At 45.2% G+C, this 26,886-nt stretch overlaps 1 protein-coding gene across 1 annotated transcript in view; it reads left to right on the plus strand.

Moving 5' to 3' along the window:
- LOC120064512 (neuropilin-2-like) overlaps window positions 1–26,886 on the plus strand; it is an 83,520-nt gene that overhangs the window by 41,354 nt on the left and 15,280 nt on the right. Inside the window, exons 7-9 of the mRNA XM_039015129.1 lie at window positions 181–408; window positions 14,217–14,372; window positions 14,787–14,956. Of these exons, the coding sequence (XP_038871057.1) occupies window positions 181–408; window positions 14,217–14,372; window positions 14,787–14,956 (554 nt within the window). The remainder of the gene's footprint in view (window positions 1–180; window positions 409–14,216; window positions 14,373–14,786; window positions 14,957–26,886) is intronic.

The raw sequence follows: 26,886 nt of genomic DNA on the forward strand, positions 1-26,886 counted from the left end.
ATGTTCTTTAAAAATACATTTTATCTGACTGACTGATTATCTGACTGACTGATTATCTGACTGACTGATTATCTGACTGACTGATTATCTGACTGACTGACTGACTGATTATCTGACTGACTGACTGATCCATGTGTCTACCAAATTATTGAATCTCCTGTGATTTTTTTTCTGTTTCAGGTTCAGACTGCTCCCGTAACTTCACCAGTCAGAATGGGATCATTGAGTCTCCGGGGTTCCCTGATAAATACCCTCATAACCTGGAGTGTTCCTTTATTGTCATCGTGCCCCCGGCCATGGACGTGACCCTGACCTTCCTGACCTTTGACCTGGAGAACGACCCCCTGCCCGGGGGAGAGGGAGACTGCAAGTACGACTGGTTGGAGGTCTGGGACGGTCTGCCACAGGGTGAGTCTTATAGACACACACACACACACACACACACACACACACACACACACACACACACACACACACACACACACACACACACACACACACACACACACACACACACACACACACACACACACACACACACACACACACACATACACACACACAAGTCTTCTGCACACACAACAGACAGTACTCTCCCTTAAAGGCCCCTGGAAGCTCCTCTAGTGACCTTCTGGTTCTTCTAACTACAGAGTGATTGATACTTCTGACTACAACAGCATCATGAGGAGTGGCAACGCGTCTTTCTAGGTGGAGGGTGGAGGCTGGCAGGGTAGAGACTGCTTCTTTCTAGGTGGAGGGTGGAGGCTGGCAGGGCAGAGACTGCTTCTTTCTAGGTGGAGGGTGGAGGCTGGCAGGGTAGAGACTGCTTCTTTCTAGGTGGAGGGTGGAGGCTGACAGGGTAGAGACTGCTTCTTTCTAGGTGGAGGGTGGAGGCTGGCAGGGTAGAGACTGCTTCTTTCTAGGTGGAGGGTGGAGGCTGGCAGGGTAGAGACTGCTTCTTTCTAGGTGGAGGGTGGAGGCTGGCAGGGTAGAGACTGCTTCTTTCTAGGTGGAGGGTGGAGGCTGACAGGGTAGAGACTGCTTCTTTCTAGGTGGAGGGTGGAGGCTGGCAGGGCAGAGACTGCTTCTTTCTAGGTGGAGGGTGGAGGCTGGCAGGGTAGAGCCTGCTTCTTTCTAGGTGGAGGGTGGAGGCTGGCAGGGCAGAGTCTGCTTCTTTCTAGGTGGAGGGTGGAGGCTGGCAGGGTAGAGCCTGCTTCTTTCTAGGTGGAGGCTGGCAGGGCAGAGACTGCTTTTTTCTAGGTGGAGGGTGGAGGCTGGCAGGGTAGAGCCTGCTTCTTTGTAGGTGGAGGCTGGCAGGGCAGAGACTGCTTTTTTCTAGGTGGAGGGTGGAGGCTGGCAGGGTAGAGACTTCTTCTTTCTAGGTGGAGGCTGGCAGGGCAGAGACTGCTTTTTTCTAGGTGGAGGGTGGAGGCTGGCAGGGTAGAGACTGCTTCTTTCTAGGTGGAGGCTGGCAGGGTAGAGACTGCTTCTTTCTAGGTGGAGGCTGGCAGGGCAGAGACTGCTTCTTTCTAGGTGGAGGGTGGAGGCTGACAGGGCGGAGACTGCTTCTTTCTAGGTGGAGGCTGGCAGGGTAGAGACTGCTTCTTTCTAGGTGGAGGGTGGAGGCTGGCAGTGTAATGACTGCTTCTTTCTAGGTGGAGGCTGGCAGGGTAGAGACTGCTTCTTTCTAGGTGGAGGCTGGCAGGGCAGAGACTGCTTCTTTCTAGGTTGAGGGTGGAGGCTGGCAGGGCGGAGACTGCTTCTTTCTAGGTGGAGGGTGGAGGCTGGCAGGGTAGAGACTGCTTCTTTCTAGGTGGAGGCTGGCAGGGTAGAGACTGCTTCTTTCTAGGTGGAGGCTGACAGGGCAGAGACTGCTTCTTTCTAGGTGGAGGGTGGAGGCTGGCAGGGCGGAGACTGCTTCTTTCTAGGTGGAGGCTGGCAGGGTAGAGACTGCTTCTTTCTAGGTGGAGGGTGGCAGGGTAGAGACTGCTTCTTTCTAGGTGGAGGGTGGAGGCTGGCAGTGTAGAGACTGCTTCTTTCTAGGTGGAGGCTGGCAGAGTAGAGACTGCTTCTTTCTAGGTGGAGGCTGGCAGGGTAGAGACTGCTTCTTTCTAGGTGGAGGGTGGAGGCTGGCAGGGCAGAGACTGCTTCTTTCTAGGTGGAGGCTGGCAGGGCAGAGACTGCTTCTTTCTAGGTGGAGGGTGGAGGCTGGCAGGGCAGAGACTGCTTCTTTCTAGGTGGAGGCTGGCAGGGCAGAGACTGCTTCTTTCTAGGTGGAGGGTGGAGGCTGGCAGGGCAGAGACTGCTTCTTTCTAGGTGGAGGCTGGCAGGGCAGAGACTGCTTCTTTCTAGGTGGAGGGTGGAGGCTGGCAGGGTAGAGACTGCTTCTTTCTAGGTGGAGGGTGGAGGCTGGCAGGGCAGAGACTGCTTCTTTCTAGGTGGAGGCTGGCAGGGTAGAGACCACTTCTTTCTAGGTGGAGGCTGGCAGGGCAGAGACTGCTTCTTTCTAGGTGGAGGCTGGCAGGGTAGAGACTGCTTCTTTCTAGGTGGAGGGTGGAGGCTGGCAGGGTAGAGACTGCTTCTTTCTAGGTGGAGGGTGGAGGCTGGCAGTGTAGAGACTGCTTCTTTCTAGGTGGAGGCTTGCAGGGTAGAGACTTCTTCTTTCTAGGTGGAGGCTGGCAGGGTAGAGACTGCTTCTTTCTAGGTGGAGGGTGGAGGCTGGCAGGGTAGAGACTGCTTCTTTCTAGGTGGAGGGTGGAGGCTGGCAGGGCAGAGACTGCTTCTTTCTAGGTGGAGGGTGGACGCTGGCAGGGTAGAGACTGCTTCTTTCTAGGTGGAGGGTGGAGGCTGGCAGGGCAGAGACTGCTTCTTTCTAGGTGGAGGGTGGAGGCTGGCAGGGTAGAGACTGCTTCTTTCTAGGTGGAGGATGGAGGCTGGCAGGGCAGAGACTGCTTCTTTCTAGGTGGAGGGTGGAGGCTGGCAGGGTAGAGACTGCTTCTCTTCTGGTAGTGTTATTTAGACAGTCATTTACTGTGCTCTTTTCCAGTCAAGGATGAAACCTTCTGGCTGTATTATTTGCTGTATTATTTTGGTAACAAATTATTTTTACTGATAAAGGTTAAAACAACTCCTTCTTCCCCTCTCTCCTCTCCGCTTCGGTGAGAGCAGAGGCTTTTTAGCCCCACTCTGTAGATGATAGAGAGAGGCAGAGAGAGGCAGAGAGAGAGAGAGGCAGAGAGAGAGAGAGAGAGAGAGAGAGAGAGAGAGAGAGAGAGAGAGAGAGAGAGAGAGAGAGAGAGAGAGAGAGAGAGAGAGAGAGAAAGAAAGAGAGGGCGAGAGAGAGAGAGAGAGAGAGAGAGAGAGAGAGAGAGAGAGGGCGAGAGAGAGAGAGAGAGAGAGAGAGAGAGGCAGAGAGAGAGAGAGGCAGAGAGAGAGAGAGAGAGAGAGAGAGAGGGCGAGAGAGAGAGAGAGAGAGAGAGAGAGAGAGAGAGAGAGAGAGAGAGAGAGAGAGAGAGAGAGAGAGAGAGATGGAGAGAGAGAGAGAGAGAGAGAGAGAGAGAGAGAGAGGGCGAGAGAGAGACAGAGAGAGAGAGAGAGACAGAGAGACAGAGAGAGAGATAACAGGTAATGCACCGCTAATAAAATAGCTGTAATAAATACCAGGCTAAGCATTATGGCAACAGTGCCTGGGCTCTGATGGGGAGGCTGGTATGGAATGATGATAGTGGCTTCACTCTGCTGTCCGAGGTGGTATGAGGCCTCTATGGCAGGGGTGGGCAAACCTTTTGGCTTGAGGGCCACATCAGGATAACGAATTCAAACTGAGGGCCGCACTGATTTTTTTTTTGGGGGGGGGGATTTATTTGTGAATATCCAGAAAAATAGCAGTTATTAGAATTTACACTGAACAACAAATATAAATGCAACATGCAAGCATTTCAAAGATTTTACTGAGTTACAATTCATATGAGGAAATCAGTCAATTGAAATAAATAAATTAGGCCCTAATCTATGGATGTCACATGACTGGGAATACATCTGTTGTTCACAGGTACCTTAAAAAAAAGGTAGGAGTGTGAATCAGAAAACCAGTCAGTATCTGGTGTGACCGCCATTTGCCTAATGCAGTGCGACACATCTCCTTTGCGTTGAGTTGATCAGGCTGTTGATTGTGGCCTGTGGAATGTTCCCCCACTCCTCTTCAATGGCTGTGCGAAGTTGCTGGATATTGGAGGGAACTGGAACACGCTGTTGTACACGTCGATCCAGAGCATCCCAAACATGCTCAATGGGTGACATGTCTGTTGAGTATGCAGGCCATGGAAGAACTGGGACATTTTCAGTTTCCAGCAATTGTGTACAGATCCTTGGGACATGGGGTAATATATTATCATGCTGAAACATGAGGTGATGGCGGTGGATGAATGACACAACAATGGGCCTCAAGATCTCATCAAATTTACATCGATAAAATGCAAGTGTGTTCGTTGTCTGTAGCTTATGCCTGCCCAAACCATAACCCCACCTCCACCATGGGGTACTCTGTTCACAACGTTGACCTAAGCAAATCAGCAAACCATCAGCAAAGTTAAATAAAAACAAAAAATGCCATCTGCCCAGTACAATTGAAACCGGGATTCATCCGTGAAGAGTACATTTCTCCAGCGTGCCAGTGGCCATCGAAGGTGAACATTTGCCCACTGAAGTCGGTTACGACGCCGAACTGCAATCAGGTCAAGTCCCTGGTGAGGAGGACGAGTACACAGACGAGTTTCCCTGAGGCGGTTTCTGACAGTTTGTGAAGATATGCTTTGGTAGTGCAAACACACAAACCTCGGACGATCCCGCAGGTGAAAAAGCCGGATGTGGCGGTCCTGGGCTTCCGTGGTTATACGTGGTCTGTGGTTGTGAGGCCGGTTGGACGTACTGCCAAATTCTCTAAAACGACGTTGGACGTTTCTGACGTCTACCAAGGCTTATGGTAGAAAAATGTACATTCATTTCTCTGGCAACAGCTCTGGTGGACATTCCTGCAGTCAGCATGCCAATAGCACACTCCCTCAAAACTTGAGACATCCCTTTATTGTATGGGACACTTTGAAATGTACTTTTAGAGGCCATTCAATACAATACTCATCATTAACTTTTACTGCCTCAGAAACCCGGATCCGGGATCACCCCCCACCCCCCCACACTGATTAGCATCACTAGCATAGCGTCACATTTAAATAGTAGCATCTAAATATCATTAAATCACAAGTCCAAGACACCAAATGAAAGATACAGATCTTGTGAATAAAGTCACCATTTCAGATTTTTAAAATGTTTTACAGGGAAGACAAAATATGTAAATCTATTAGCTAACCATGTTAGCAAAAGACACCATTTTTCTTTGTCCACCATTTTTTCTCAACACCAGTAGCTATCACCAATTCGGCTAAACTAAGATATTGATAGCCACTAACCAAGAAAAAACCTCATCAGATGACAGTCTGATAACATATTTATGGTATAGGATAGGTTTTGTTAGAAAAATGTGCATATTTCAGGTATAAATCATAGTTTGCCATTGCAGCCACCAACACAAATCTCACCAAAGCGACTAGAATTACTACAGAGAGCAACGTGTATGACCAATTTACTCATCATAAAACATTTCATAAAAATAGACAAAGCATAGCAATGGAAAGACACAGATCTTGTGATTTCAGACAATATTTCAGATTTTCTAAGCGTTTTACAGCGAAAACACAATAAATCGATAAGTTAGCATACCACATGTGCAAACATTACCAGAGCATCGATTCAAGCCAAAGAGAGCGATAACGTAATCATCGCCAAAATATATAAATTTTTTCACTAACCTTCTCAGAATTCTTCCGTTGACACTCCTGTAACATCATATTACAACATACATATATTGTTTGTTCGAAAATGTGCATATTTAGCCATAAAAAAACGTGGTTATACAATGAAAATAGTAGCAAATCAAGCCTCAACATGTCGGACGCCATCTTTCATAGTGATCTAGTTTAATCGAAAGCTAATCATATACTTGACTAAAAAATACAGGGTTGACAGGAATCGAAAGACAAATTAGTTCTTAATGCAATCGCTGATTTACATTTCTAAAATTATCCTTACTGTGCAATACAGGGTTCGCCAAGCGAAGCTATAGCAAACAAAATGGCGGATTATGCGTTTAAAATATTTCGACAGAACAACGATTTATCATATTAAATATTTCTTACTATGAGGTGATTTTCCATCAGATTCTTGGGCAATGTATCCTTTCTTGGGTCTAATCTTCTTTTGGTCGAAAGATGTCCTCTGTCCGTCGAAATGCCCACTAACGTTCGACCGGGACCCCGAAACGTGCCCAAAGCTTCAAAGAGCATCACATATAAATTCCTCAAAATCGCACTAAACGGATATAAATTGCTATAAAACGGTTTAAATTAACTACGTTATGATGTTTCTAACTCCTATATCGAATTAAATTACAGACGGATACATTTCACGTTGATAACCGAGCCTCTGAAAATGGCATCCCGAGGTCCTCTTCTGCGTAATGGCAAGAGTCGAAAGGGGGGCTACCCTCACTCCTTGGCCTTTTATAACGTCTGAGAGCTACGCAGAAAGCCCATTCCACTTCTCATTGGTTACTGACATCCAGGGGAAGGCGGGTGCAGTTCATGTCGTTCCATAGGATATACACAGACTTTTAAAACTGATCTGAAATCAGAGCTTCGCTCTCAGACCATCGCAGTACCTGTCATGGATTTCGCTGTAGAAAGAGTTCTGGGTCACCCACAGACAAAATTCCAACGGCTATAGAAACTAGAGAGTGTTTTCTATCCAATAGAATTAATAATATGCATATTGTACGATCAAGAATTGAGCACGAGGCAGTTTAATTTGGCGACACCCGGAAAAAAAAAATGCTAACTGCTCCCCCTATTGACAAAAGGTTAAAACATATTCAGTTTAGGTCAAAAGAGATGAGACTAATACAGCAAAAAGAGGAACTAACAGCGCAGGTAGATGGAAATGGAAACTGTACTATAGAAGCACAATATAGGTTCGAGGAAAAACAAAAAGAAACGGACGTACTTATTCAAGAATGATCAAGTGTAATGTATTACAATAATAAAGAGAATTGGATGGAAAATTGTGAAAAATGCACAAAGTGTTTCTTGAATCTTCAATATAGAAATTTGACCAAAACTAATTTATTGAAACTTGTTACAAATGATGGAGTTATCCATGATTCACCAAATTACATTTTGGAAGAGGAAGCAAAATATTTGAAGCATATGTTTTCTTTTCAGTCTCCTCCATTTCCACTGAATGATGTTAACGATAAGGATTTATTTTCCTAATAATTATAATAATAATAAAAATAATAATAATGTAAAATTAACACATTTACAGAAAGACCTGCGTGAAGGCCAATTTACAGAAGAGGAACTTTTTCAGGCAATACAATCTTTTCATGTCTGGAAAACCCCCAGGGCTTGACGGTATACCAATAGAGGTATATCAGACCTTTTTTGATGTACTCAAAGATCCATTATTAGCATGTTCTAATTACTCCTATACAAATGGTAAACTTTCAGGTACTCAACAAGAAGGTCCTATTTCATTACTACTAAAACAGGACCCAGGTAGTAAGTATAAAGATCCTGTCCATTTAAAAAACTGGAGGCCTCTAACACTTCCTAGCGAAATGCATAGCACATAGAATAAAAAAGATTTTACCAGATATTGTTCATCCTGATCAGACTGTTTTTTTTACATGGGACGATATATTGGAGATAATATACGACAATTTCTTGAAACAATTGAACATGATGAAACATCGAAGATACCAGGCCTGGTCTTCATAGCAAATTTTGAAAAGGCGTTTGATAAAGTACGACTAGAATTTATATTTAAATTACTTTAATTTGAGTGAATCTCTTATACAATGGGTTAAAGTTATGTACAGCAACCCCAGATGTCAAATAGTAAATCATGGTTACTTCTCAGAAAGTATTGAGCTTTTAAGAGGAGTAAAACAAGGCTATCCGTTGTCTCCATAGCTATTTATTATGGCCATTGAAATGCTGGCTATTAAAATTAGACCTAACAAGAATATCAAGGGGTTAGAAATCTAGGGCATACAAACAAAAGTGTCAATGTATGTTGATGACTCTAGTTTTTTCTTAACTTCTAGTTCCTCCCAAACCCGGATCCGGGAGCACCCCCACCAGTAAAAAAGCTGACTAGCATAGCCTAGCATAGCGTCACAAGTAAATACTAGCATCTAAATATCATTAAATCACAAGTCCAAGACACCAGATGAAAGATACACTTCTTGTGAATCTAGCCACCATTTCTGAAAGATGCATTAGTTATTAATGCAACCGCTGAGTTAGATTTTTTAAATTAACGTTACTAGACATACAGTGTGCGTTACAGCCAGACTAGTGCCGCAATAATGGCGGACAAATCCGTTTACATTTTTCCACATAAATACGGAATAACATCATAAATAGCTCTTACTTTTGGACGAGCTTCCATCAGAATCTTGGGCAAGTGGTCCTTTGTCCAAAAGAATCGTTGCTTGGTTGTAAAACGTCGTCTTCAACTTCGGAATTAGCAGCTAACAATAGCTATGTGGCCACAGCATGCCCAAATCCTCAAAACGCAATACTAAGGAAATTCCGAAAATAGCAATATACTCGCATAAACTGATATAACTCGGTTTAAAATAACTTCGTTATGATGTTTCTAACACCTGTATCGAATTAAATTACAGACGGATATATCTAAGGTCGATAACTGAGCGTTTCAAAATGCCATCCTGAGGTCTTCCTTTGCGCAATGACGAACGTCGAAAAGAGAGGTCCCCTCGTTCCTTGGCCTTTTAAAAGCTCTGAGAACTACGTAGGAACTCCAAGCCACTTCTCATTGTTTATTGACATCCAGGGGAAGGCGGGTGCAGTTCATGTCGACCCATAGGATACATACAGAGCTTTAAACTGATCTGAGAACAGAGCCTCGTTTTCAGACCTTCGCAGTTCCTGTCATGGATTTCGCTGCAGAAAGAGTTCTGTTTCACCCACAGACATAATTCAAACGGTTTTAGAAACTAGAGATTGTTTTCTATCCAATAGTAATAATAATATGCATATTGTACGAGCAAGAATTGAGTATGAGGCAGTTTAATTTGGAGACGATATTTTCCAAAGTTGAAACAGCACCCCCTATATTGAGAAAAGGTTATGTCCGCAATCTGGATCACTGTACAGACTTATTGAAGATGTTGATCACTCTTCTAGCCTCTCTGGACTAAAACCTAATTATGACAAGTGCACCATATTATGTATTGGATCGTTAAAAAAGACAGTGTTTACACTACCTTGTAGTTTACCAATAAAATGGGCAGATGGTGAAGTAGACATACTTGGTATTCACATCTCAAAAAATATAAATACATTTACCACAATTAATTTCAATAGAAAGTTTGCAAAAATAGTTTAAATTCTGCAACCATGGAGAGGTAAATACTTGTCTATTTATGGAAAAATCACATTGATTAACTTCTTGGTCCTATCACAGTCTACTTACTTACTAATGGCACTGGCTAGTCCAGATGACTCATTTTTTAAATCATATGAGCAAAACATATTTAATTTGATTTGGAATGCTAAACCAGACAAAATTAAATGGGCCTATTTATATAATGAATATGAGTTTGTGAAATTATTACATATTACAGCTTTAAACGTCTCACTAAATGCTTCATTCATACATAAATTATACTTAAACAGAAAATGGTAGATTATTAAGAAAGGCTCGTCCTTTGTTCAAAAATGTCCTTTTTGCCATTTCTGACTAATTAAATTTGTTTAAAGTATCGTCCTTTCTTAAACAACATACAAAGCTGGTTACAATTTCAGTTTTATCCTCCAGAAAAGATAGAACAAATATTACAACAAATGTTATGGTTAAACTCAAATTTACTGATTAATCAAAAAATATTAATGATGACATTTTTATTTTTTTAATTATATTTGCTAATGATATTATGATTCGAAATGGAGGAGTTATGTCACATATGCAGTTATCGAAAATATATGGGAATGTCTGCTCAATACAAACTTACAACCAACTGATTGCAGCTCCACCACAAAAATAGGAGGAGGCAAGTGGAAAAGGGAGAAGGTAGGGAATTTGTTTGTCTGCCATATATTAAAGATATAAATTGGCTGAAAGGAACTGGGATTAAATAGATACATATACCAGTTTTATCTGAGGACAAACATGTTGACGGCTGCGCCATACAGGTTGCAAAATAAATGGAAGGAGATTTTCGATGTACCAATTACATGGCACATGGTTCATGAACCGGTACAAAAAGCTACACTTGATTCAACGCTTAGAGTTTTTAAATTCAATTATTATATAACATTATTGGCACCAACAGAATGCTATATATATGGGGCATACAACAATCTCAGCTCTGTAGATTTTGTTGTGAAGAGACAGAATCAATAGATCATGTATTCTGGTATTGATGTAGCTTGTTTCTGGTCACAGGTTCAGGAACGGTTTAAAAATCACAACATGCACTGAAAATTAACCTTATAAATAGCAGTGTTGCTCGATTTGGAAAGCCATAGTCAATAAATAATATAATAATACTCGTGGGAAAAATGTTCATCTTTATCTCACAATCTGTGGATACTAAAGGATTAGAAAAGTTCAAAATGAATGTAAAACTTCACAGTACGATTGAAAAATATATGGCACATAGACACCAAACGAGGTCTATGGTGATAGGTGGGATGGGCTGAGGGGTGGGATTAAAGAGCTGAGGTCTATGGTGATAGGTGGGATGGGCTGAGAGTGGCTGAGGGTTGGGATTAAAGAGCTCATGTTAAGTTATGTTTGGTAACAGCTTATGTTTGATAAAGTATTATTGTTATGTGACTGCTTTATATAAAAGTACCATGTATGCAAAAAAAAATATATTTAACAAAAAAGCTGTAAAAAAAACAACTAAAATATATTTGTGGAGGGGTAAAAAAAAACACTTCTGACATCTGTGGCATTATGCTGTGTAAGAACACTGCACATGTGTCCCCAACACAAGGTGCACCTGTGTAATGATCATGCTGTTTAATCAGTTTCTTGATATGCAACACCTGTCAGGTGGATGGATTATCTTGGCAAAGGAGAATAGCTCATAGGGATGTAAACACATTTGTGCCCAAAATTTGAAATAAATTATCATATGGTAATGTCCCTCTAGTATTGATATGGTAATGTACCTCTAGTATTGATATGGTAATGTACCTCTAGTATTGATATGGTAATGTACCTCTAGTATTGATATGGTAATGTACCTCTAGTATTGATATGGCAATGTACCTCTAGTATTGGTATGGTAATGTACCTCTAGTATTGATATGGTAATATACCTCTAGTATTGATATGGTAATGTACCTCTAGTATTGATATGGTAACGCCATGTGTATTGATATGGTAATGTACCTCTAGTATTGATATGGTAATGTGCATGTGTATTGTTATGGTAATGTACATATATTATTACTGTGGTAATGTCCCTCTAGTATTGTAATGGTAATGTCCCGCTAGTATTGCTATGGTAACATCGTGTGTATTGATATGGTAATTTTCAGTTCAGCCCTATCAACAAATACGTATTTCTCCTATTTGCTCAAGAGGCCTAGTTCATATATCCAACCACTCTAAAAAAAAGGAAAAATCTATATTTCTGATCGATTTCTTTTCCTCGTTTACCTTGTCCTCCGTGCCTGGGAGTCAGAGTGAGAAAGAAAGAAAGACAGAGAGAGCTACATGATGAATGTATTAGTCCCAGAAACCCCGGCTTATAGCCCTTCTACCGCTCTGCTGCACCCCACCTCCCGCCCCCTTATGCCCTCCCTCCCCACTAACCCCTCCCCACTAACCCCTCCCCCCTAACCCCTCCCCACTAACCCCTCCCTCCCCACTAACCCCTCCCTCCCCACTAACCCCTCCCGCCCCCTTATGCCCTCCCTCCCCACTAACCCCTCCCCACTAACCCCTCCCTCCCCACTAACCCCTCCCGCCCCCTTATGCCCTCCCTCCCCACTAACCCCTCCCCACTAACCCCTCCCCACTAACCCCTCCCCACTAACCCCTCCCCACTAACCCCTCCCCCCTAACCCCTCCCCACTAACCCCTCCCTCCCCACTAACCCCTCCCTCCCCACTAACCCCTCCCGCCCCCTTATGCCCTCCCTCCCCACTAACCCCTCCCCACTAACCCCTCCCTCCCCACTAACCCCTCCCGCCCCCTTATGCCCTCCCTCCCCACTAACCCCTCCCTCCCCACTAACCCCTCCCCCCTAACCCCTCCCCCCTAACCCCTCCCCACTAACCCCTCCCCACTAACCCCTCCCCACTAACCCCTCCCTCCCCACTAACCCCTCCCTCCCCACTAACCCCTCCCTCCCCACTAACCCCTCCCACCCCCTTATGCCCTCCCTCCCCACTAACCCCTCCCCACTAACCCCTCCCTCCCCACTAACCCCTCCCCACTAACCCCTCCCTCCCCACTAACCCCTCCCTCCCCACTAACCCCTCCCTCCCCACTAACCCCTCCCTCCCCACTAACCCCTCCCACCCCCTTATGCCCTCCCTCCCCACTAACCCCTCCCACTAACCCCTCCCTCCCCACTAACCCCTCCCCACTAACCCCTCCCTCCCCACTAACCCCTCCCACCCCCTTATGCCCTCCCTCCCCACTAACCCCTCCCCACTAACCCCTCCCTCCCCACTAACCCCTCCCCACTAACCCCTCCCTCCCCACTAACCCCTCCCTCCCCACTAACCCCTCCCTCCCCACTAACCCCTCCCCACTAACCCCTCCCCACTAACCCCTCCCCACTAACCCCTCCCTCCCCACTAACCCCTCCCTCCCCACTAACCCCTCCCCACTAACCCCTCCCCACTAACCCCTCCCCACTAACCCCTCCCTCCCCACTAACCCCTCCCACCCCCTTATGCCCTCCCTCCCCACTAACCCCTCCCCACTAACCCCTCCCTCCCCACTAACCCCTCCCCACTAACCCCTCCCTCCCCACTAACCCCTCCCTCCCCACTAACCCCTCCCTCCCCACTAACCCCTCCCCACTAACCCCTCCCCACTAACCCCTCCCCACTAACCCCTCCCTCCCCACTAACCCCTCCCTCCCCACTAACCCCTCCCCACTAACCCCTCCCCACTAACCCCTCCCCACTAACCCCTCCCTCCCCACTAACCCCTCCCACCCTCCTACCATAGAATCCTAAATCACTCAGCTGTTGACACACAAAGTCCAGGAATTAAGAGGTAGAAGAAAATAGAATGAGAAGAGCGTAAGAAAGGGGGATGAATCACTTTGGATCAAGGGAACGGAGGGAAAGAAAGCGCATCTAATCCAGAGATGGAGGAGTGAAGATGAGGGACGAAGAGAACAGAGAGAACAGAGAGAGCACCTCACCTCTCGTTAAACCCAAATGACTTTTCACGTGGTGTTAGATGAAGGGATAGAGAGATAGACGGATGAAATAAACAGATGGAGCTGAGACAATTCATTGTTTCCCAGTGGAATCTCTCTATAGCCTGCCCTGCCTGCTGAGAACGACAGGATTTATTACATGCCCAACTTGTAATTTCCAGTGTTGTTTTGTCCTAGCTAAGTGTTGTTGATCTGTTCATAACGTGGCTGATTGAGAATTCATCAGGGTCAGTAACCGTGTTGGACATTATGTGGGTGCTGGCGTTAGGGCAAGGGCTACTAATGCTGGTTTGTGTGTTATGTTATGTCATTTTATGCTATGCTATGCTATGTTATGGCGTGCTATGTTATGTAATTCTATGCTATGTTATGCTATGTTATGCTATGTTATTCTATGTTATGCTATGCTATGCTATGTTATATGCTGTGTTATGCTATGCTATGTTATGCTATGTTATGCTGTGTTGTGTTATGCGATGCTATGCTATGTTATGCTATGTTATGTTATGCTATGTTATGTTGCATTACGTTACGTTATATTATCTTATATTAGGCTATGTTACGTTATGTAATGCTATGCTATGCTATGCTATGTTATGTTACGTCACATAATGTCATGTTTCTAATGGTTGTCTCCGGTTTGTGTATGTGTTTGCAGTGGGGCCTCTGATAGGACGTTACTGTGGAACTAAGATCCCTCCAGAGATCACGTCATCTACAGGTATCCTGTCTCTGTCCTTCCACACGGACATGGCTGTGGCCAAAGATGGCTTCTCTGCTCGCTACAACATGACGCACAAAGAAGTCAGCGACAGTAAGTACTGCTGTGTGTATGTGTGTGTGTGTGTGTGTGTGTTCGTGCGTGTGCGTGTGTGTGTGTGTGTGTGTGTGTGTGTGTGTGTGTGTGTGTGTGTGTGTGTGTGTGTGTGTGTGTGTGTGTGTGTGTATGTGTGTGTGTGTGTGTGTGTGTGTGTTCGTGCGTGGGTGTGTATATCAGTGTTTATCTTCTATCTCGGACCCCCAGAAAGGTGTCCCCCATTTTTGTTCTGTATCTGACTGTCCACCTGTCATTGGTTGATTGGTTGGTCCAACTGTCATTGATTGATTGGTTAATTGATTGGTTGATTGATTGGTCCACCTCTCATTGGTTGATTGATTGATCCACCTGTCATTGATTGATTGGTTAATTGATTGGTTGATTGATTGGTCCACCTCTCTCCTGCACCAGCCTTTCATTGCAGTAACGCGTTAGGTTTGGAGTCAGGGAAGATCTCTGACGACCAGATCACTGCCTCCTCTTCCTTCTACGACAACACCTGGTTGCCACGGCAGGCCCGCCTTAACAACGGCAACAACGCGTGGACGCCCAACGAGGACAGCAGCAAGGAGTACATCCAGGTGAGACTCCGCAGTTTAACAACTGTGTTAAAGTGCCTCGTGTCTCGTCTATCACGGGTCGTGTGGACAGAAATGGACCCTCGTTCTGTGTAGATTCAGTCCAATGCAGATCAACGACCTGCGATAGACTTTTAAAGGTAGTTAACCCAACGTTTGCAGAGATCAAGAGCTCAAGCTGGAATCACTTTTAGAAGTAATTGCAGTGCACAGGTTTATCTGTTTGAATCTCAGTCTTTCGGACTTGAGAAACAGACGATAAGTCTCTCCATGAGTCGGAATATACGTAGATAGACACAACATTAATAGTGGCGTCATACCTACGATGTGGTACTATGTGGTACTATGTGGTACAATGTGGTACGATGTGGTACGATGTGGTACGATGTGGTACTATGTGGTACTATGTGGTATTATGTGGTACTATGTGGTATTATGTGGTATTATGTGGTACTATGTGGTACTATGTGGTACAATGTGGTACGATGTGGTACGATGTGGTACGATGTGGTACTATGTGGTACTATGTGGTATTATGTGGTACTATGTGGTATTATGTGGTATTATGTGGTACTATGTGGTACTATGTGGTATGAAGTGGTACAACAAGTTAGGAGCCAGATGTCGCTAGAAGACATTGTTTCCTGTAGGCCATCTATAGACCATCTATAGACCATCTATAGACCAAGTCTAGACCATCTATAGGCCATCTGTATACCATCTGTAGACCATCTATAGACCAACTGTAGGCCATCTGTAGACCATCTGTAGACCATCTATTGACCATCTGTAGACCATCTATAGGCCATCTGTAGACCAACTGTAGACCATCTATAGACCATCTATAGACCATCTATAGACCATCTATAGACCATCTATAGACCATCTATAGACCATCTATAGACCATCTATAGACCATCTATAGACCATCTATAGACCATCTATAGACCATCTATAGACCATCTATAGACCATCTGTAGACCATCTATATACCATCTGTAGACCATCTATAGACCATCTATAGGCCATCTATAGGCCATCTGTAGACCATCTGTCGACCATCTGTAGACCATCTGTAGACCATCTATTGACCATCTGTAGACCATCTGTAGACCATCTATAGACCATCTATAGACCATCTATAGACCATCTATAGACCAACTGTAGACCATCTATAGACCATCTATAGACCACCTGTAGACCATCTATAGACCATCTGTAGACCATCTGTAGACCAACTGTAGACCATCTATAGGCCATCTGTAGACCATCTATAGGCCATCTGTAGACCATCTGTAGACCATCTGTAGACCATCTGTAGACCATATGTAGACCATCTGTAGACCATCTATAGGCCATCTGTAGACCATCTATAGGCCATCTGTAGACCATCTATAGACCATCTGTAGACCATCTGTAGACCATCTGTAGACCATCTATAGGCCATCTATAGGCCATCTGTAGACCATCTATAGGCCAACTGTAGACCAACTGTAGACGATCTGTAGACCATCTATAGACCATCTGTAGACCATCTGTAGACCATCTATTGACCATCTTTAGACCATCTATAGGCCATCTGTAGACCATCTGTAGACCATCTATAGGCCATCTGTAGACCATCTATAGACCATCTGTAGGCCATCTGTAGACCATCTGTAGACCATCTATAGGCCATCTGTAGACCATCTGTAGACCATCTATATGGGGCCATCTGTAGACCATCTATATGGGGCCATCTGTAGACCATCTATATGGGGCCATCTGTAGACCATCTATATGGGGCCATCTGTAGACCATCTATATGGGGCCATCTATAGGCCATCTGTAGACCATCTGTAGACCATCTATAGACCAACTGTAGACCATCTATAGACCAACTGTAGGCCATCTGTAGACCATCTGTAGACCATCTATTGACCATCTATTAACCATCTATAGACCATCTATAGGCCAACTGTAGACCATCTATAGGCCATCTGTAGACCATCTGTAGACCATCTATTGACCATCTGTAGACCATCTGTAGTCCATCTATAGGCCAACTGTAGACCATCTATAGGCCATCTGTAGACCATCTATAGACCATCTGTAGACCATCTGTAGACCATCTATTGACCATCTGTAGACCATCTATAGGCCATCTGTAGACCATCTCCCAGGCATGTTGCTGTCTGGCTGAGTTACAACAAACGTATCACAACCATGAGAGGACACTGAGGACAGCGGACACACACACACTTATTCACACACTCACACACAGGTACGCACGCACACACAAACACAGTGACAGTGACAGACAGGTCTCTAAATCGTGGTGGCCTTCTCTGTTGCCAAGCCGGAAGACAGGAAGGGCCAGCTCGTACAGGAAGAGCTCCAAAGTTTGAGGCACGCTGCCAGGGTTCCTATAGCAGATAGTAACAGGAGGGACATTGGGGGCCATTTCAGAAGCACCAATTGTCTTTGCCTTTATCGGTGTGCTTCTCCCAGCTGAGCCTCCTATTTGGGCCTTTCCCCTCTCTCTCTCTCTCTCTCTCTCTCTCTCTCTCTCTCTCTCTCTCTCTCTCTCTCTCTCTCTCTCTCTCTCTCTCTCTCTCTCTCTCTCTCTCTCTCTCTCTCTCTCTCTCTCTCTCTCTCTCTCTCTCTCTCTCTCTCTCTCTCTCTCTCTCTCTCTCTCTCTCCAGATAGTGGCTGTGTGGCCTCCTCTCTCTCTCCATCCTGCGTTCTTTCCTTCTTCTCTTCCTGACCCTTTCTCTAACCAGTCAATTGCTTATTCCAGCTACTAATAAACATGCACCCATTAACAAAATGAATATAAAAACTGTTAAATCCCCATGGATTTGATGAGGAATTGAAAAATTGTACGGTTGAGAGGGATGAGGCAAAAGGAATGGCAAATAAGTCTTGCTTCAACAACCGATTAGCTAAACGTATTGCAAATTGAGAAATCATGTGACTAAACTGAATAAAAAGAAGAATAAACTATACTATGAAACAAAGATAAATGAAATAAAGAATGATAGTAAAATGTTTAGAGCACCTTCAATAAAATTTTGGGCAAAAAGATAAACTCGGCTCCATCATTCATTGAATCAGATTCATCACAAAACCCACTGATATTGCCAACAACATTCATCATTTTTTAATTGATTAGCAAATTTAGGCAACAAACGCGGACACTACACATCCAAGTATATCTGATCAAATTATGAAAGTTGTGATTTTGAATTCCGGATAGTCAGTGTGGAAGAAGTGAAACAATTATTGTTGTCTATCAACAACAACAAGCCACCGGGGTCTGATAAACTTGGACGGGAAATTACTGAGGATAATTGCAGACGATATTGCCACTCCTATTTGCCACATCTTCAATTTAAGCCTACTAGAAAGTGTGTGCCCTCAGGCCTGGAGGGAAGCTAAAGTCATTCCGCTACTTAAGAATAGTAAAGCCCCCTTTTACTGGCTCAAACAGCTGACCAATCAGCCTGTTACCAACCCTTTGTAAACTTTTTGAGAAAAATGCTGTTTGACCAGATACAATGCTGTTTTACAGTAAAGAAATTGACAACAGACTTTCAGCAAGGTTATAGGGAAGGACACACAACAAGCACAGCACTTACACAAATTACTGATGACTGGCTGTAGAGAAATGTATGATTAAAAGATTGTGGGGGCTGTCTTGTTAGACTTCAGTGAGGCTTTTGACATTATTGATCATAGTCTGTTGATGGAAAAACCTATGTGTTATGGCTTTACACCCCCTGCTATAATGTGGATAAAGAGTTACCTGTCTAACAGAACACAGAGGGTGTTCTTTAATGGAAGCCTCTCCAACATAATCCAGGTAGAATCAGGAGTTCCCCAGGGCAGCTGTCTAGGCCCATTACTTTTTTCAATCTTTACAAATGGCATGCAACTGGCTTTGAGTGTGTCTATGTGTGTGGATGACTCAACACTATACAAGTCAGCTACTACAGCGACTGAAATGACTGCAACACTTAACTTCTTATGGCTGCAAGGGGCAGTATTGAGTAGCCAGTTAAATCGTGCCCATTTCAAACGGCCTCGTACTCAATTCTTGCTCGTACAATATGCATATTATTATTACTATTGGATAGATTCTAAAACCGTTTGAATTATTTCTCTGAGTGAAACAGAACTCATTCTGCAGCACTTTTCCTGACCAGGAAGTGGAACGTCTGAAATCGATGCTCTGTTCTTCTTCATGCCTATACATGGGCACAATACCTATTAGTATACATACACGTCATACACCTTCCTCTGGTTGTCAAGAGGCTGTGAGAGAAGAAATGAGTTGATTATCTCGATCTGAGTTGGAACACATCATCTTGGAATCTCGTGTCCACCATTTTCGGTACTCTGAATAGCGCGAGCTGGACAGTGTGATTGCCTTTTGTTTAGCTTCCGTTATAGGCGACTACAATCTCCGGCTTTGATTTTATTTGATACATGTCACCATATCATCGTAAAGTATGTTTTTTCAATATGGTTTCATCAGATTATTGAAATTTTTTCGGGAGTTTTGCTGTGTTCCGTTCTCTTCCGTTTGTTGACATGGAGAGTGTCGTGGCACCCGGCTAGCGCGCTTGCTAAATGACGAGGGAAAGTGTCTGTTCTGAATCCAAACAACAACTGTTCTGGACAAAGGACACCTTGTCCAACATTCTGATGAAAGATCAGCAAAAGTAAGACCCATTTTATGATGTTATTTCATATATCTGCCGTAGTCGCCGGCGCCCAAGTGTTTCTGGCTATTGTGCTAAGCTAATATAACGCTACATTTTGTTTTCGCTGTAAAACACTTGATAAATCGGAAATATTGTCTGGAATCACAAGATGCCTGTCTTTCAATTGCTGTACACTATGTATTTTTCAGAAATGTTTTATGATGAGTATTTAGTTATTTGGCGTTGGTGTCTGTAATTTTTCTGTCTGCTTTCGGTGCAATTTCTGACTGTAGCTGCAATGTAAACTATGATTTATACCTGAAATATGCACATTTTTCTAACAAAACATATGCTATACAATAAATATGTTATCAGACTGTCATCTGATGAATTTGTTTCTTGGTTAGTGGCTATTTATATCATTATTTGGTCGAATTTGTGATAGCTACTGATGGAGTAAATAACTGGTGGAGTAATGAAAAATGGTGTCTTTTGCTAACGTGGTTAGCTAATAGATTTACATATTGTGTCTTCCCTGTAAAACATTTTAAAAATCGGACATGTTGGCTTGATTCACAAGATGTGTACCTTTCATCTGGTGTCTTGGACTTGTTAATGTGTGAAAGTTAAATATTAAAAAAAAATATCTTTTGAATTTCGCGCCCTGCACTTTGAGCTGGCTGTTGTCATAAGTGTACCGACGTCGGGCTTGCACGCCAAACAGGTTAACAAAGAGTTGCAGTTAGTTTCAGAGTGGGTGGCAAGGAATAAGTTAGTCCTAAATATTTCAAAAACTAAAAGCCTTGTATTTGGGACAAATCATTCACTAAACCCTAAACATCAACTAAAATCTTGTAATAAATAATGTGGAAATTGAGCACGTTGAGCTGACTAAATTGCTTGGAGTTACCCTGGATTGTAAATTGTCATGGTCAAAACATATTGATACAACAGTAGCTAAGATGGGGAGAAGTCTGTCCATGATAAAGCACTGCTCTACCTTCTTAACAACACTATCAACAAGGCAGGTCTTACAGGCCCTAGTTTCTACCTTCTTAACAGCACTATAAACAAGGCAGGTCCTACAGGCCCTAGTTTCTACCTTCTTAACAACACTATCAACAAGGCAGGTCCTACAGGCCCTAGTTTCTACCTTCTTAACAACACTATCAACAAGGCAGGTCCTACAGGCCCTAGTTTCTACCTTCTTAACAACACTATCAACAAGGCAGGTCCTACAGGCCCTAGTTTCTACCTTCTTAACAACACTATCAACAAGGCAGGTCCTACAGGCCCTAGTTTCTACCTTCTTAACAACACTATCAACAAGGCAGGTCCTACAGGCCCTAGTTTCTACCTTCTTAACAACACTATCAACAAGGCAGGTCCTACAGGCCCTAGTTTCTACCTTCTTAACAACACTATCAACAAGGCAGGTCCTACAGGCCCTAGTTATGTCGCACCTGGACTACTGTTCAGTTGTGTGATCAGGTGCCACAAAGAGGGACTGAGGAAGATTACAATTGGCTCAGAACAGGGCAGCACGGCTGGCCCTTGGATGTACACAGAGAACTAATATTAATAATATGCATGTCAATCTCTCCTGGCTCCAAGTGGAGGAGAGATTGACTTCATCACTACTTGTTTTTGTAAGTGTTGACATGCTGAATGCACCGATCTGTCTAAACTACTGGCACACAGCTCAGACACACATCCATATCCCATTTTGGACCTTCACAGTCCCCAAGTCCAGAACAGACTATGGCAGGCACACAGTACTACATAGAGCCATGACTAGCTGGGGACTGTGAAGAGACACACACAGGTACAGACACACATACACATGATAAGACACGCAGTCTACACACACATACACATGGATGTTGTATTGTAAATATTTTGATAGTGGAGTAGTGGCCTGAGGGAACACACTAATCTCTCTCTCAGTATAGTGACAAGTGCAGAGTGACAATCTGTGACGGTCTTTGTCAGTCTCTCTCTCTCTCAGTACAGTGACAAGTGCAGAGTGACAATCTGTGACGGTCTTTGGCTGTCTCTCTCTCAGTATAGTGGCCATTGTGACAGTTTGTGGTAGTCTGTTATGTGGACCTCTCTCTCCGTATAGTTTGTGGCACTCTGTAGTGATGTGTAGCGGTCTGTGGTAGTCTGTTATGTGGACCTCTCTCTCCGTATAGTTTGTGACACTCTGTAGTGCCGTGTAGCGGTCTGTGGTAGTCTGTTATGTGGACCTCTCTCTCCGTATAGTTTGTGACACTCTGTAGTGCCGTGTAGCGGTCTGTGGTAGTCTGTTATGTGCACCTCTCTCTCCGTATAGTTTGTGACACTCTGTAGTGCCGTGTAGCGGTCTGTGGTAGCCTGTTATGTGGACCTCTCTCTCCGTATAGTTTGTGACACTCTGTAGTGCCGTGTAGCGGTCTGTGGTAGTCTGTTATGTGGACCTCTCTCTCCGTATAGTTTGTGGCACTCTGTAGTGATGTGTAGCGGTCTGTGGTAGTCTGTTATGTGGACCTCTCTCTCCGTATAGTTTGTGACACTCTGTAGTGCCGTGTAGCGGTCTGTGGTAGTCTGTTATGTGGACCTCTCTCTCCGTATACTCTGTAGTGCCGTGTAGCGGTCTGTGGTAGCCTGTTATGTGGACCTCTCTCTCCGTATAGTTTGTGACACTCTGTAGTGATGTGTAGCGGTCTGTGGTAGTCTGTTATGTGGACCTCTCTCTCCGTATACTCTGTAGTGCCGTGTAGCGGTCTGTGGTAGTCTGTTATGTGGACCTCTCTCTCCGTATACTCTGTAGTGATGTGTAGCGGTCTGTGGTAGTCTGTTATGTGGACCTCTCTCTCCGTATAGTTTGTGACACTCTGTAGTGCCGTGTAGCGGTCTGTGGTAGTCTGTTATGTGGACCTCTCTCTCCGTATAGTTTATGGCACTCTGTAGTGCCGTGTAGCGGTCTGTGGTAGTCTGTTATGTGGACCTCTCTCTCCGTATAGTTTGTGACACTCTGTAGTGCCGTGTAGCGGTCTGTGGTAGTCTGTTATGTGGACCTCTCTCTCCGTATAGTTTATGGCACTCTGTAGTGCCGTGTAGCGGTCTGTGGTAGTCTGTTATGTGGACCTCTCTCTCCGTATAGTTTGTGACACTGTAGTGCTGTGTAGCGGTCTGTGGTAGTCTGTTATGTGGACCTCTCTCTCCGTATACTCTGTAGTGCCGTGTAGCGGTCTGTGGTAGTCTGTTATGTGGACCTCTCTCTCCGTATAGTTTGTGACACTCTGTAGTGCCGTGTAGCGGTCTGTGGTAGTCTGTTATGTGGACCTCTCTCTCCGTATAGTTTGTGGCACTCTGTAGTGCCGTGTAGCGGTCTGTGGTAGTCTGTTATGTGGACCTCTCTCTCCGTATAGTTTGTGACACTCTGTAGTGCCGTGTAGCGGTCTGTGGTAGTCTGTTATGTGGACCTCTCTCTCCGTATAGTTTGTGGCACTCTGTAGTGCCGTGTAGCGGTCTGTGGTAGTCTGTTATGTGGACCTCTCTCTCCGTATAGTTTGTGGCACTCTGTAGTGCCGTGTAGCGGTCTGTGGTAGTCTGTTATGTGGACCTCTCTCTCCGTATAGTTTGTGACACTCTGTAGTGCCGTGTAGCGGTCTGTGGTAGTCTGTTATGTGGACCTCTCTCTCCGTATAGTTTGTGGCACTCTGTAGTGCCGTGTAGCGGTCTGTGGTAGTCTGTTATGTGGACCTCTCTCTCCGTATAGTTTGTGACACTCTGTAGTGCCGTGTAGCGGTCTGTGGTAGTCTGTTATGTGCACCTCTCTCTCCGTATAGTTTGTGACACTCTGTAGTGCCGTGTAGCGGTCTGTGGTAGTCTGTTATGTGGACCTCTCTCTCCGTATAGTTTGTGGCACTCTGTAGTGATGTGTAGCGGTCTGTGGTAGTCTGTTATGTGGACCTCTCTCTCCGTATAGTTTGTGACACTCTGTAGTGCCGTGTAGCGGTCTGTGGTAGTCTGTTATGTGGACCTCTCTCTCCGTATAGTTTGTGACACTCTGTAGTGCCGTGTAGCGGTCTGTGGTAGTCTGTTATGTGGACCTCTCTCTCCGTATAGTTTGTGACACTCTGTAGTGCCGTGTAGCGGTCTGTGACAGACCCTGTGGCAGTGTTCTGCAGTCCATGCGTTCCTGCAGAGGTCCCAGCTGTTAACACCTAGCAGAGGGGCCCTGCGTGCTCCCCTGGCCCCTACCTGCCTGCATGGCTGTCTGTCTGCCGACTTCCTGCCTGTCTGCCTGCCTGCAACTAGCTGCCTGTCTGCCTGCGACTAGCTGCCTGTCTGCCTGCTACTAGCTGCCTGTCTGCCTGCGACTAGCTGCCTGTCTGCCTGCGACTAGCTGCCTGTCTGCCTGCGACTAGCTGCCTGTCTGCCTGCGACTAGCTGCCTGTCTGCCTGCGACTAGCTGCCTGTCTGCCTGCGACTAGCTGCCTGTCTGCCTGCCACTAGCTGCCTGTCTGCCTGCGACTAGCTGCCTGTCTGCCTGCTACTAGCTGACTGTCTGCCTGCTACTAGCTGCCTGCCAGCCTGCCACTAGCTGACTGTCTGCCTGCTACTAGCTGCCTGTCTGCCTGCTACTAGCTGCCTGTCTGCCTGCTACTAGCTGACTGTCTGCCTGCTACTAGCTGCCTGTCTGCCTGCCACTAGCTGCCTGTCTGCCTGCGACTAGCTGCCTGTCTGCCTGCTACTAGCTGACTGTCTGCCTGCTACTAGCTGCCTGCCAGCCTGCCACTAGCTGACTGTCTGCCTGCTACTAGCTGCCTGCCAGCCTGCCACTAGCTGCCTGTCTGCCTGCTACTAGCTGCCTGTCTGCCTGCTACTAGCTGACTGTCTGCCTGCTACTAGCTGCCTGCCAGCCTGCCACTAGCTGACTGTCTGCCTGCTACTAGCTGCCTGTCTGCCTGCTACTAGCTGCCTGCCAGCCTGCCACTAGCTGCCTGTCTGCCTGCTACTAGCTGCCTGTCTGCGTGCTACTAGCTGCCTGTCTGTCTGCTACTAGCTGCCTGTCTGCCTGCGACTAGCTGCCTGTCTGCCTGCCACTAGCTGATTGTCTGCCTGCTACTAGCTGCCTGTCTGCCACTAGCTGCCTGCCAGCCTGCCACTAGCTGCCTGTCTGCGTGCTACTAGCTGCCTGTCTGCCTGCTACTAGCTGCCTGTCTGCCTGCTACTAGCTGCCTGTCTGCTACTAGCTACCTTCCTCCCTGCCTCAGACAGCCCATCTTGACTAACAGCTGTCATAAATGCCAGCATGCCTCTCCAGCATACATCTTATGCCCTGTTCCAAATGGCACCCTAATCCCTGCATAGTGCACTACTTTTGACAAGTGCCCTATGGGAATAGGGCCACTATGTAGAGAGTAGCGTGCCGTTTGGGACGTAGCCCCAGCGCTACCAACGGGGCCTCTGAAAAGGACATGACTGTGTGACGCGTGCTCCATGTGTGTTTCTGCAAAGCTGTGTGTGTTGGCTCAAGAGCCACGTGTGTGTTTCCATGGAGATGTCAGTGTAAGAGATTTAGTGGGGAAAGTAGAGAGAGAGAGAGAGAGGAAGAGAGAGAGAGAGAGAGAGAGAGAGACACAAACAGAGAGAGAGAGAGACACAAACAGAGAGAGAGAGAGACACAAACAGAGAGAGAGAGAGAGATAGAGACTAACACAAACAGAGAGAGAGAGAGAGAGAGAGAGAGAGAGACTAACACAAACAGAGAGAGAGAGACACAAACAGAGAGAGAGAGAGAGAGACAAACAGAGAAAGAGAGAGACACAAACAGAGAAAGAGAGAGACACAAACAGAGAAAGAGAGAGACACAAACAGAGAAAGAGAGAGACACAAACAGAGAGAGAGAGAGAGACACAAACAGAGAGAGAGAGAGAGAGACAAAACAGAGAGAGAGAGAGAGAGAGAGACAAACAGAGAGAGAGAGAGACACAAACAGAGAGAGAGAGAGAGACAAAACAGAGAGAGAGAGAGAGACAAAACAGAGAGAGAGAGAGACAAAACAGAGAGAGAGAGAGAGACAAAACAGAGAGAGAGAGAGAGAGAGAGACACAAACAGAGAGAGAGAGAGACACAAACACAGAGAGAGAGAGAGAGAGAGAGAGAGAGAGAGAGAGAGAGAGAGAGAGAGAGAGAGAGAGAGAGAGAGAGAGAGAGAGAGAGAGAGAGAGAGAGAGAGAGAGAGAGAGACAAACAGAGAGAGAGAGAGAGAGAGACACAAACAGAGCGAGTGAGAGACACAAACAGAGAGAGAGAGAGAGAGAGAGAGAGAGAGAGACACTCTGTAGTGTCAAACAGACTTCTTCTCTCAGGGGCGGGGAGTGAAACAGGGCTGCCCAATAAGTCCAACATTATTTAACATCTACATTAATGAATTGGCAAAAACATTAGAAGAATCGGCAGCACCTGGTATCACCCTACACAACACTGAAATCAAGTGTCTGCTGTACGCAGATGACCTGGTGCTGCTGTCTCCCACTAAAGAGGGGTTACAGCAGCACCTAGATCGTCTTCACAGGTTCTGTCAGACCTGGGCTCTGACCGTTAACCTAAAAAAAACAAATATAATGATATTCCAAAAAAGGTCGGGAAATAAGGATGACAAATATAAATTCTATTTGGACACAGTTCTATTAGAACACACCAAAAACTACACATATCTAGGACTAAATATGAGCAACACAGGTAGCTTTCACATGGCTGTGAATGAGCTGAGAGACAAAGCAAGAAGAGCATTTTATGCCATTAAAAGGAACATCAAAATTGAAATTCCAATTAGAATCTGGCTCAAAATTTTTCAATCAGTTATAGAACCAATTGCTCTATATGGCAGTGAAGTATGGGGTCCACTCTCTAATAATGAATTTACTAAATGGGACAAACATCCAACTGAAATATTGCATGCAGAGTTTTGCAAGACTGTATTGCAAGTACAAAGAAAAACTCCAAATAACGCATGTAGGGCAGAATTGGGCCAATACCCCCTCCTCATTCGAATAGAAAAAAGAGCCATCAAATTTTACAACCATCTAAAAACAAGTGACCCTAAAACATTCCATCACACAGCTCTACAATGTCAAGAGATGAAACCAGAGAAGAGTCCCCTCAGCCAGCTGGTTCTGAGGCTCAGTTCACCAACCCAAACCAACCCCATAGAGCCTCGGGACAGCCCTCAGAAAATCTGGCCCAACCAAA

Source organism: Salvelinus namaycush, chromosome 19 (assembly GCF_016432855.1).
Source record: "Salvelinus namaycush isolate Seneca chromosome 19, SaNama_1.0, whole genome shotgun sequence".
In the NCBI taxonomy this organism is placed as follows: domain Eukaryota; kingdom Metazoa; phylum Chordata; class Actinopteri; order Salmoniformes; family Salmonidae; genus Salvelinus; species Salvelinus namaycush.